Source organism: Oncorhynchus keta, chromosome 29 (genome assembly GCF_023373465.1).
Source record: "Oncorhynchus keta strain PuntledgeMale-10-30-2019 chromosome 29, Oket_V2, whole genome shotgun sequence".
NCBI classification, from domain to species: domain Eukaryota; kingdom Metazoa; phylum Chordata; class Actinopteri; order Salmoniformes; family Salmonidae; genus Oncorhynchus; species Oncorhynchus keta.
In genome coordinates, this window is record NC_068449.1 from 38,522,022 (window position 1) to 38,535,353 (window position 13,332).

A 13,332-nucleotide genomic window follows, 5' to 3' on the forward strand; every position below is an offset into this window, starting at 1 on the left:
TCTCTCTCTGCCCCCTTTACCTGGTATCTCTTGTTCTTTCTCTCTGAGTCCCCCCTAACTCTCCATCCCTATCAGATTCTAACCTTTATTTTTGTCAACACATTACATACATGACATTCAATCAAAATTAAGATGTAAGCTATCAATTAATAATCATAACGCCAGGCTCCATTTTCCCCTGAGTGGGGTCACTGGGCTGGGTAGGAGATGTTGACTTGGGTCAGCTGAAGGAGGAGAGACAGGTGTTCATTTTGACAGGCCACAGCCATAAGGTGATTTACTCTTTCCTAGAAAACAAATCCAAGTCTGTTAACGCTTTTGTCCACTCTAGCTGAGATGAGCTGTTAAATACAGATACAGTCTATGGAAAACAATATTATATTGAATATATATATACAGTAACTTTACTTGGGTTCTTAAAAACACTGGGGTTTGCAAAACTAAGCATTTGTTTGTTTTTATTTTCTTAAAGGCCCAGAGCAGTCATAAATGCGACTTCCTGTGTTTTATACACATTCCCACACTATAAGGTTGGAATAATACTTTGAAAGTGTAACAATATGATAATGCCCTTTTAATGTAAGAGCTGTTTGAAAAAAGGGCAGTAAATTAGTCAATTGACCAATAAGAGAGTTCCAAACCTCTGACATTAACAGCTAGTTCAGTTTTCCCCTCCCCACTCAAACCACACCCAGACAGTTCTGGTCAAATTCTTGATTGAGAAATTGCTCTTTGCTAAGAACCTATTTTGCCTCTTCTTTTGACCATTTGAATTAAAAGCAATCACAGAAAAATACTTAATTGTTACCAGTGGTGTAAAGTACTTAAGTACAAATATTTTAAAGTACTATGTCATTTTTGGGGGTATCTGTACTTTACATTACTATTTCTATTTTTGACTACTTTTACTTTTACGTCATTACATTCCTAAAGAAAATAATGTACTTTTTACTCCATACATTTTTCCTGACACCCAAAAGTACTCATTACATTTGAGTGCTTGCAAGGACAGGAAAACGGTCCAATTCACGCACTTATCAAGAGAACATCCCTGGTCATCCTTACTGCTTCTGATCGGCGGACTCACTAAACACACATGCTTCGTTTGTAAATTATGTCTGAGTGTTGGAGTGTGAATCAAACTCATAGTGTTAACCATGTTTTGAAGATATATAGTGTTTGTTTACATTTTCTTTGTTTACAAATGTTGAACAAGTTTAAAATGTTTGGTTCTAATGGGATATGATAGTTGAACTAAGCTCATGAGTTATATTCTTCAAGAGTCAATGGGTACATATACGTCTGAAAAATGGATGTAGCAACAGATGATTGGCCCTTTAAGTACTTTACTGTGATTGTTTTGAATTAAAATGGTCAAAAATAAACAAAAATAGCTTCTTAGCAAAGACCAATTTGTCAAGCAAGAATTTTGCTCGGACTGTCTGGGAATGGTCTGAGTCAGAGAATGTGAGCTAAGTGGAGCTGATCTGGGCTGGGGCAAGGAGCTGAGCATGCTTAATTTGTCTGGAGTGTGGAGCGGATTCGAAAATACAGGCTATTGTTAAAAAAGAGGAGTCTAAATTTGCGACAGTGCTGAAGTTGTCTATCAACTGTAGAAGGTGAAGCAATTAGAGCCAGTGAAGTAAGTGAGGTATCTGATCATCAAGACATTAGAGAAAAAGCTATTTGTTTTTTTTAATACATTAGCCGCACATCATCACTAGGTCCTTGTTTAATAGCCTACATCCTATGATGTGAGCCCTGAGAGATTTTTAGTGGAGGGGGGGAAAGGATGTTGAGCCAGAGCAGTGTGCAAAGACCACTCTGTAAACAATGTGTGGGATTTCCAACAGCTCAACTCCACTCACATAGAAATCTGGTCTGAGTAGGGAAGGGAAAACTGAACGTTTGCTGTTATTGGCAGAAAGGCTTGGAACTCTATTTCTGTCTCTTTCTTTCTAATTTACTGCATGGTGATGTCACCATAGAAGGCCAAAACTCCATTCCACCAAAAGAGACTGATATTTCAGGTCTCTTTTCAAACATCTCATACACTAAAAAGTCATTATCATAATTTTCACCATTTCACAGTATTATTCCAACCTCATAGTGTGGAAATATAAAATATATAAAATCACGTTTTTGACTGCACTGCTAGTTACAGATACTTTTCAGTTTAACCACTTTGAACTGCATTCCTTTTTTGTAAGAAATGTGCTTTATAAATAAACTTAACCACTTTGAACTGCATTTTGTTTTAAGAAATGTGCTTTATACTGTATCACGTTTGATTTGATGACTACATAAACCGTTTATTTTGCATGCTCAAGTCTGGGATGGAAAGTCATTACATCTAAAGGAGATTATTTTCTGTATGATTGTTTTGGAAAAGTTCCTTGTAGGGTTGGCCAACCGTCTCCGTTTCCACGAGTTATATTACCCCGAAGTGCTATCCCCGATGCGCGCACGAGAGATGGAGAGCCATCGTCGTGACGTCATGATCTTACCACAAGATAAACCTGGAACTATATCACGGAGGCGAATGGTTTACGGTATAAAATAAAAGACTGTTACGTCGGAGAGGGATTCTCGTCGGAGCACAGAAGCAATTGCAAAGGGCGCAGAAATAGCCCTTATAGCAATTTTGGCACCAGCGGAGCCCAGCTCTCAACCCTCAGATACGCTCCGTGAGCCCACTCCTGTCTCTCTTTATCCCCGTGTGTCAATTCATTTGTGCGGTCCTAGTCAAGTCAGATCGCACTCCGTTGAAATGCGAGCATCATAATAAAGACCGCGCACCTTCAATAGAGGGGACAGAGACATATTTATGCAAGTGTGTGAACGGGTTAGACAGCGAGCAGGGGACAGCAGAGGAGCACACCAGCCGGAGCGGAATGTGTTTGGAAAGCAGCTAAAACCGAGACAGAGCTGCGCTGCCTCTGGAGTCGCTTTTAGTCTGGGGACAGAAACCTCAAATAAAATGGGCGCTGGCAGCGTGGACCTACTGGTCACTCTCCAGATCCTGCCCGGTTTCTTCTCCAACTGTTTGTTCCTCGCGCTCTACGACTCGGTGGTGCTGGTGAAGCGCCTAGTGTCCTTACTGAGCTGCTGCGGCAGCGGAGGGGGAGAGTGGCAGCGCATGCTGACCTCGGCAGGGCTCCGGTCCATATGGAACAGCTTCCTGCTGGATGCATATAAACAGGTAATGAACCATGTTGTATTGTCATATATATAAAGTCACTGCAGGCTACGCTTTAGTTAGAGTTTGTGGTTTTACTATGAGTTGTAGGAGGTTGTATTGTGGTATACCTGTGCACAACACACCCACAGGTCTTGGGCATTGTGGCGGTAAAATAGTGTTCTATAAAAGAGTCAGAATGGCATCATGCATAAAAGTTGTTCAAAACCACTTCAGCACACAACCTGGTCTCAGAGTATTTTGTATTACTCTGTATGTAAATCTGTCAACTTATTTTAGTATATTGTCACGTTTTGTATGGTATTCATTTGTGGATGTCCATCACCCAGTTCTATTCGATTTTTGTATTTCATCTTTATTTAACTAGATAAGTCAGTTAAGAGTCAGTTAAGCAAACATACAATATGTTACGAATTTGCTTAACGTACAATATGTTACGAATTTGCAAAACTTAGTATATGTTACACATTCCAGCTAGGTGGCTAATGTTAGCTTGCTGTCTAATGTTAGCCATGCTAAGGGTTAGTGGTTAGGGTTAAGCTTAGTGTCAAGTTTAGGAGTTAGGTTATGGGTTATGGTTAGAGTAGGTGTTAGCTAACAAGCTTAGTAGTTGCAAAGTAGCTAAAAATGAGTAAGTAGTTGAAAAGTAGCTAATTGTCTAAAATGCTAAAGTTGTCTATGATGAGATTCAAACTAGCAACCATTGGGTTCCTAGATGTTCACATTACGAGCCCACCCCTCCACCATGACCAACCACCCTACTTTAGTTTTTGTCTTAAGTAACCATCTGTCTTATGTAGCCATGCCAAACATAACATATCATACAAATTTCAGTGTCAAGGATATATATTTACTATGTTACGCCTAGTCTATGAGCCCAGGCTGCAGCACAAAAAACGATCTAGCTCGGCATGCTTCTCTGTAACGCTTGCCATTTCAAAAGCAGTGTATAGTATTTTTTTTATTCATTCATTCATTCATTCATTCATTCATTCTGAAAGGACAATTATACTATTTCTGCATTGCTGAATTCTTATCTTGCCATCTGAGACCATGTCCATGGGTCACCTTTTTTTAAATCAGCATGTTAAACTTTAATATCAAATCAAATGTAGGTTATCTGATCTAAAAAGTGATGAACTTTGGCCCCCAGACAGTCAAAACCCTGAGGGCCATTCACCCTCAGTTACTTGGAAATTCAGAAGTCTGGCTTCTCCTAAATGTTACATTTTAACTCTCAAGCCAAACAGACATCGTTGTGTCAGTCCTAACCAGACACTAGGCATCAGGCAGGTAGCCAGGTGCACATATAAACTTTAACACAGATCATCTGACACATAGGCATTTTGCTAACCAGGTAGTACAGTATGAATTTACACGTTTTATATGCATGAAACACGTGCATGAAGTTAGTTACTGAGGAATGCGGTCGTCTAGTTTTGGGTAATTTGGTCGAGTATTCCCCCACCTCTCCCCTCTGCCCCCTTCTTGATAATTTGATCCTCTGTTGTATTATTGTCACGTTCCTCCTCTCTTTTTCTCCCTCCTTTCTCCTTTCTTCCAGCCTTTCTCTCTCACTCCTTCTTTTTCCCTCTCTCATGCCCTCTTTCTTCCCTTCTCCCTGCCTCTCTGTCGTTCAGTCCCTGGCTCTTTCTTACTCTGGCATCCCTCTCTCTCCTTTATCTGTTTCCACCTCTCTTCCTCCTCTCCTTCTCTCTCTCCCCTTCTTCCCTCTCTCTCCTGTTGTGCTGTGTCTACGTCACCAACTCCTACTAAACACTAAACTGTTCTACCTTTTCCTGAACTCTCATGAGTCATGCCTAATCAGCGTCAGGGCTGTTACAGAGTATTACAATGTTAGTGTCAAAAGGCTCTTACCACAACAGCACTCACACTCTTTTCAACTCTTAGGCTGCTGACTGACCGGATGAAAGAGGTATGTATGTAAGAGGTATGAAAGGGACTTGGGGAAGTCTATCATGTGGTACTGGTCAATTCAATACATCTAATCACTTACAATGACATCAGAAAAACATTTAGGAAGATTTACAATGTTCTAGAGCTGTCATGGGGAGGCAAATTTGCGGTGTTCGGGTGGGGATTGAGATCATGGGGAGGCAAGCACTTCTGTCCAGCACTCTCCATCTCACTTTGATGAATGACTCTTGGCTTGGTTAATGTACACACACACACACACACACACACACACACACACACACACACACACACACACACACACACACACACACACACACACACACACACACACACACACACACACACACACACACACACACACACACACACACAGCGATAATGCACTTGAAAGTTGGTTGTCAACCATCATATCAAATCCAGAGAAGAAGACTGAACAAGGAGAGATTTCTAGAAATGAACTAGGCTTCCCCTTTTATCTGTGCATTAGTTGTCGGAGTAAAGAACAACAGATTTTCTGTGACTCAAAATGGGTCAAAATTCGACAAAGATCCAGCAAAAAAAAAGGACCTTGTACATATCCGGTAAAATAACAACCCAGTGTTTATATCCCAAGACAAAATAGCGAGCAACAGCCAGTCAGCTAGCTAAATGCCCGTGAATGTTTTAAATATGTTTTGACCTGTGACCCAACTTAATGGTTCAAAGTTTGTTTTGATCTTCCAACCTGCGCGTCCCGATCGTGTCTGGGGCAGATGGACAAAATCACCATGCGCGATGGCGCACACATACTCACGCGCGTGCCCGTTGCAGTCAGCACAGCCTACACCCAATCACTAAATGCTTTTGGGGAAAGGCTGAAAATGTTAATGTCCAGGGAAAAAGGACGATGTCAGAGTTTAATTCAATAAGAGAAAAGCTTTGAGATGGAGCTGAAAGTAAAGAGAAGGGAGGGTCAGAAAGTCATCTTTGAGAAAGATTTGGTGAAGTTGTAAAAGCTGATGGCAGTGATTGTGAGGCGCGATACAAATGTCACAAGATGGGGACTTCAAATAGGCCCATGGCACGTCAAGTGTACTTTAGCCTACTGTTCAGATGGGTTAAATGGGAACTGAAATCTGGACACTGACTGTAGGTCTATAACCTCTCATATAGCCTGAATATAATCTCAAGCATTTCTTGCAGTTAAATTATACACCAAATCTAGGCAACATTTTCAGCATCTTGACAGAATGCAAATGTACCGTTGGATACCGTCTGTATTGGTATATTTATCAGCATCATAAAAACTGATAGTATTTCAAACACATAAAATATGCATCCAAGACGAACTGAAATCTTCCCAGAAACTTGCTGGGTCGTTTTTCACAGCTTTCACAACCAGTCAAATTGATGTAAATTTGAACATTTTCCCGTTTTATTTTTGTTGTCAAGTTATTGCATTTTGACCCCGGTCCCCAAAACGTCTTTGCTCTGTGAAAGAACCAGAATCAGATGTTCACTTTGTCTCATATACAGTGCCTTCAGAAATTATTCACATCCCTTGACTTTTTCCACATTTTGTTGTGGATTACATTTACATTTAAGTCATTTAGCAGACGCTCTTATCCAGAGCGACTTACAAATTGGTGCATTCACCTTATGACATCCAGTAGAACAGTCACTTTACAATAGTGCATCTAAATCTTAAAGGGGGGTGAGAAGGATTACTTATCCTATCCTAGGTATTCCTTAAAGAGGTGGAGTTTCAGGTGTCTCCGGAAGGTGGTGATTGACTCCGCTGTCCTGGCGTCGTGAGGGAGTTTGTTCCACCATTGGGGGCCAGAGCAGCGAACAGTTTTGACTGGGCTGAGCGGGAACTGTACTTCCTCAGTGGTAGGGAGGCGAGCAGGCCAGAGGTGGATGAACGCAGTGCCCTTGTTTGGGTGTAGGGCCTGATCAGAGCCTGGAGGTACTGAGGTGCCGTTCCCCTCACAGCTCCGTAGGCAAGCACCATGGTCTTGTAGCGGATGCGAGCTTCAACTGGAAGCCAGTGGAGAGAGCGGAGGAGCGGGGTGACGTGAGAGAACTTGGGAAGGTTGAACACCAGACGGGCTGCGGCGTTCTGGATGAGTTGTAGGGGTTTAATGGCACAGGCAGGGAGCCCAGCCAATAGCGAGTTGCAGTAATCCAGACGGGAGATGACAAGTGCCTGGATTAGGACCTGCGCCGCTTCCTGTGTGAGGCAGGGTCGTACTCTGCACATGTTGTAGAGCATGAACCTACAGGAACGGGCCACCGCCTTGATGTTAGTTGAGAACGACAGGGTGTTGTCCAGGATCACGCCACGGTTCTTAGCGCTCTGGGAGGAGGACACAATGGAGTTGTCAACCGTGATGGCGAGATCATGGAACGGGCAGTCCTTCCCTGGGAGGAAGAGCAGCTCCGTCTTGCCGAGGTTCAGCTTGAGGTGGTGATCCGTCATCCACACTGATATGTCTGCCAGACATGCAGAGATGCGATTCGCCACCTGGTCATCAGAAGGGGGAAAGGAGAAGATTAATTGTGTGTCGTCTGCATAGCAATGATAGGAGAGACCATGTGAGGTTATGACAGAGCCAAGTGACTTGGTGTATAGCGAGAATAGGAGAGGGCCTAGAAGAGCCCTGGGGGACACCAGTGGTGAGGAGACAGATTCTCGCCACGCCACCTGGTAGGAGCGACCTGTCAGGTAGGACGCAATCCAAGCGTGGGCCGCGCCGGAGATGCCCAACTCGGAGAGGGTGGAGAGGAGGATCTGATGGTTCACAGTATCGAAGGCAGCCGATAGGTCTAGAAGGATGAGAGCAGAGGAGAGAGAGTTAGCTTTAGCAGTGCGGAGCGCCTCCGTGATACAGAGAAGAGCAGTCTCAGTTGAATGACTAGTCTTGAAACCTGACTGATTTGGATCAAGAAGGTCATTCAGAGAGAGATAGCGGGAGAGCTGGCCAAGGACGGCACGTTCAAGAGTTTTGGAGAGAAAAGAAAGAAGGGATACTGGTCTGTAGTTGTTGACATCGGAGGGATCGAGTGTAGGTTTTTTCAGAAGGGGTGCAACTCTCGCTCTCTTGAAGACGGAAGGGACGTAGCCAGCGGTCAGGGATGAGTTGATGAGCGAGGTGAGGTAAGGGAGAAGGTCTCCGGAAATGGTCTGGAGAAGAGAGGAGGGGATAGGGTCAAGCGGGCAGGTTGTTGGGCGGCCGGCCGTCACAAGACGCGAGATTTCATCTGGAGAGAGAGGGGAGAAAGAGATCAGAGCACAGGGTAGGGCAGTGTGAGCAGAACCAGCGGTGCCGTTTGACTTAGCAAACGAGGATCGGATGTCGTCGACCTTCTTTTCAAAATGGTTGACGAAGTCATCTGCAGAGAGGGAAGAGGGGGGGGAGGGGGAGGAGGATTCAGGAGGGAGGAGAAGGTGGCAAAGAGCTTCCTAGGGTTAGAGGCAGATGCTTGGAATTTAGAGTGGTAGAAAATGGCTTTAGCAGCAGAGACAGAGGAGGAAAATGTAGAGAGGAGGGAGTGAAAGGATGCCAGGTCCGCAGGGAGGCGAGTTTTCCTCCATTTCCGCTCGGCTGCCCGGAGCCCTGTTCTCCTGAACTTATTTATGCTTGCCATAGATGGATTGCTAATGGATTGCATGGATCCTGGATTAATAATGGATTACATTTAGATTTTGAGTCACTGGCCTACACACAATACCCAATAATATCAATGTGGAATTATGATTTGAGAAATAAGTATTTAACCCTTTTGTTATGGCAAGCATAAATAAATTCAGGAGTAAAAATGTTCTTAACAATTCACAAAATAATTAGCATGGACTATGTTGTTAAACATGATTTTTGAATGACTACCTCATCTCTGTATCCCACACATACAATTATCTGTATGGGCCCCTCATTGGAGCAGTGAATTTCAAACACAGATTAACTGAGTGAAAAGAAGGAAGCCTGTCCAGAATCCCCCCTCCAAAACATGCATCCTCTTTGCAGTAAGGCACTAAAGTAAAACTGCAAGAAATGTGACAAAGTAATTAACTTTATATCCTGAATAAAAAGCAAATCCAACACAAGACGTCACTGAGTACCACTCCTGGTTTTCAAGCATGGTGCTGGCTGCATCATGTTATGGGTATGCCTGTCATCGGCAAGGACTAGGGAGTTTTTTTTGTTGATAAAAAGAAACAGAATAGTGCTAAACACAGTCAAAATCCTAGAGGAATTTCCAACAGACACTTGGAGACAAATTAATCCTTTCAGTGGGATAATAACCTAAAACACAAAGCCAAAAATACACTGGAGTTGATTACCATGATGACATTGTATGTTCCTGCTTGACTTAATTACAGTTTTGACTTAAATAGCCTTTAAAATTGATGGCAAGACTTTAAAAAGCTGTCTAGCAACGGTCAACTGCTTGGAGATTGAATAATAATAATATGCAAATATTGTACAATCCAGGTTTGCAAAGCTCTTCGAGAGTTACCCAGAAAGACTCACAGATGTAATTGCTGCAAAACGTGATTCTAGAGGGTTGAATGCTTACATAATCGAGATACGTTAGTGTTTTATTTTTCATGTTAGAATTTTTTTCCCACTTTGACATTACAGAGTATTTTGTGTAGATCATTGACAAAAATGTACAATTAAATCCATTTTAATCCCACCTTGTAACAAAACAAATTTGTCGAACAAGTCAAGGGGTGTGAAAACTTTCTGAAGGCTTAGTCAGGCGATTGCGGTTGGGTAATTAGCAATTGCGGGCGGGTGCGGGTGCGGGTGAACACTTGAAAAAGAAAAGCCTCACATTCTAGGAGCTCAGATGCAATCATTTACACACACACACACTCATTCTTGAGGCTCGCCCTGATTGACAGCTTTGTGCGCTTGTTATTCTCAGTGAGTTCAATGTGCAAGTTTCCATTACGTCCTGTCTAGCTCTTGACACCTCACAACATGTCAAGCATTATTTAGTGTTTTGCATGTGTGTACATGTGTGTACGAGTGTGTGTGTATGTATGAATGTACAGTATATATTATTGTGCCTGGTCTACACTTGATTGACTATCAAAACCAAGCCTTTCTATTATTTTAGAAAGACTGTTAATCTCAATACAAACAGTTGCTAACCAATCTCTCTTTCTCTCTTCCTCCCTCCTCTCCCATGCAGGTTAAACTGGGTTTTGAGGCACCCAACTCCAAAGTGGTCAAGGTTCCTGGTAGCATCCGGCGGCGAAGCAGCTTGACCAGCACCACGGGCCCTCATCCCGGGGACGAGTGCCGTCTGCTGGACTTCGAGTCGTCGGACCGCCCTCTTGTGGTGAATTTCGGCTCGGCCACCTGACCCCCCTTCATCAGCCACCTGCCCGCCTTCCGGCGGCTAGTGGAGGAGTTCTCAGACGTGGCCGACTTCCTGCTGGTCTACATCGACGAGGCACACCCCTCGGACGGGTGGGTGGCGCCCGCCATGGGCCCGCGCTCTTTCGAGGTCAGGAAGCACCGATCACTGGAGGAGAGGGTGGTGGCGGCCAAGAAGCTGATTGAGTCCTTCAGCCTGCCATCTCAGTGCCAGCTGGTGGCCGACTGTATGGACAACAATGCTAACGTGGCCTACGGTGTGTCCAACGAGAGGGTGTGCATCGTGCAGAGGAGGAAGATCGCCTACCTTGGAGGGAAGGGACCCTTTTTCTACAACCTGAAGGATGTGAGGCAGTATCTGGAACAGAGCTACGGCAAGAGATAGGACCAGATAGACAGGAAGAGATGACCAACTAAACGCGGCTGGAAAAGAGGACGAGATAATGTTTATTTTTGTATAAAAGGAGAATTAAAGGAAGGTGAGGTGCTTTCAAAACTGGACTGTCAACACTCAGAACAGAACATGTTACAGGTTCTAAGGTTCCAAAGTTCCAAATCTCATGAACTTCCTTTCTGGAAGGAGACCAACTTTCCACTAGAGAACAACAGAACAGAACCAATAGACTTAAGAGCATGGACTGATGCTCTGCTACCTAAGTTGCCTGAAAGAAGAGACTGAAAAGGTTAACCGCTGACACGCTTTATCAATGCCTTCATCCCCGTTTGCTAATCATGAATAAGTTCTCTAGTTACAGTCCACATTAACTTCTAACCTGGCACCTTTCAAAATGAAAACCAAATTACTGAACAGAGTAGAAAAGCAAAAGTACCCAACGATATATAAACATATAAAATATGATATTAATTTATTTATATGGTTGTTAATGTTTGTTTTTACACCATGGTAATATTTTGTATGCCGATGCACTTGTAACGCTTTTTATTTAAGAAGACATTGTGTCATACTCCCATTTTGTGTGTATGAGGGGGTGTTACAACACTATTCATAACAACGTAGAGTAGACTGCTTAGAACCACCTAGACTTAGAAACTTCCTGGTACATCTTTCATGTTATCACACCACCTAGAAAACAGAGGTTAGCGCCGTATCGATCTCCTCCATATTGTCGATTTAAACCTGACAGACGATGCAAGAGGTAGAGAAGGAGAGAGGGAGGAAAGTGAACTGGAGAACAAAGCGCAGCATCAACAGCATGTTGGCCAGAAACAGAGGCAATATGTGTCCTGTAGTTATTACCAAGGATACGTAGCTAGCTAGCTGTAATCCCAGGGCTATTTACTGTTGGTGAGGGTTTGTGTTAGCGATGTTGGTTAGCGATAAGGCAGGGGTGTACAGAGATGTAATAGGTTGACGGAGATGACCATGTCTCCAAGACCTGGGGTGAGTTTCCCGAAAGCTTTGTGACTAACGTGTTACTGATTCTATCTTGACGGCCCAGACTGTGCCACGTGTAGACCATCAAACATTGCATTTACAATTGGTGCTCTCATGGTTGAGTTGTCAAGATAAACAAAGTGCCTCGTTCACCATGAAGTTGTGGTACACTGAGGTGTGTGACAGGAGTTGAGACACGCTAAGGACAGGTGGTGTCTAGATGGCTTAAGAAGGTGTTTCGGAAGGGGTGTGTGTCAGCTGTATGGTGTGACGTGACTGAAGAGGTTTTTAGTTTTCCATGGGAAAGACAGGCAGACAGACATTTGGTTTGGGTCGAGACGGGGCTGGTGTGAGAATGAAAACCACTGACTAAAGGGTTACTGACTCTGTTTGTGGTCGGATGACAGACCTCACCTCCCTGACGTAGACTCAAACCAACACGTCTTTTAACATCATCAAACCATCCAACATTCACAAACAATTTCTAGGAGAGGTCCATAAAACTGACCCCCCGTCTTCATCCATATACTCAATCCCGTGTAGTGTTGCTTTTCAAAATACAGGAGAGTAGAGGAGAGACGGAAAGTAAAATAAAGTTGTTGCTGCTGACTGTGATTTGCTACTCTGTGATTTCTGTCTGTGTGAGTGCTGATGGAGTGTAGGTGAGAGCGAGAGCGAGAGAGAGAGGCGCTGAAAGAATGGAAGAACTGTTCAGGGAGTTTAAAAGTCCAATGCAGCTGTTTTTATCTCAGTATCAAATCCTTTCTGGGTAACAATTAAGTACCTTACTGTGTTTTTAATTCAAAAATTCAGAAAGAAACAAAAATAGCTTCTTAGCAAATAGCAATTTCTCAATCAAGAATTTTGCAAAGACTTTCTAAGATTGGTCTGAGTGGGGAGGGGGAAACTCAAAATTAGCTGTTATTGGATTTCTGTTGCTAACAGGTGTATAAAATCGAGCACACAACAGCCATGCAATATCCATAGACAAACATTGGCAGTAGAAGAGCTCTGTGAATTTCAACAACAAATTTCAACAATTCCAACAAGTCAGTTCGTCAAATTTCTGCCCTGCTAGAGCTGTCCTGGTCAACTGTTAAGTGCTGTTATTGTGAAGTGGAAAAATCTATGAGCAACAACGGCTCAGCCGTGAAGTGGTAGGCCACACAAGCTCATAGAACGGGACCGCTGAGTGCTGAAGCGCGTAAAAATTGTCTCACCTCGGTTGCAACACTCACTACTGAGTTCCAAACTGCCTCTGATACAATTACAGCATACATTCTAGACAATTCTGTGCTTCCAACTTTGTGGCAACAGTTTGGGGAAGGCCCTTTCCTGTTTCAGCATGACAATGCCCCCGTGCACAAAGTGAGGTCCATACAGAAATGGTTTGTTCAGATTGGTATGGAAGAACTTGACTAGCCTGC

The 13,332-nt window shown here is 43.4% G+C and overlaps 1 protein-coding gene across 1 annotated transcript; it reads left to right on the forward strand.

Moving 5' to 3' along the window:
* The first annotated feature begins 2,533 nt into the window (after nt 1–2,533).
* dio2 (iodothyronine deiodinase 2) lies at nt 2,534–12,520 on the forward strand. Its single transcript, XM_035743434.2, has 2 exons — nt 2,534–3,202; nt 10,322–12,520. Exons 1-2 carry the CDS (start codon nt 2,828–2,830, stop codon nt 10,892–10,894), a joined length of 948 nt encoding a protein of 315 aa, XP_035599327.1. The 5' UTR covers nt 2,534–2,827; the 3' UTR covers nt 10,895–12,520.
* The last annotated feature ends 812 nt before the right edge of the window (nt 12,521–13,332 follow it).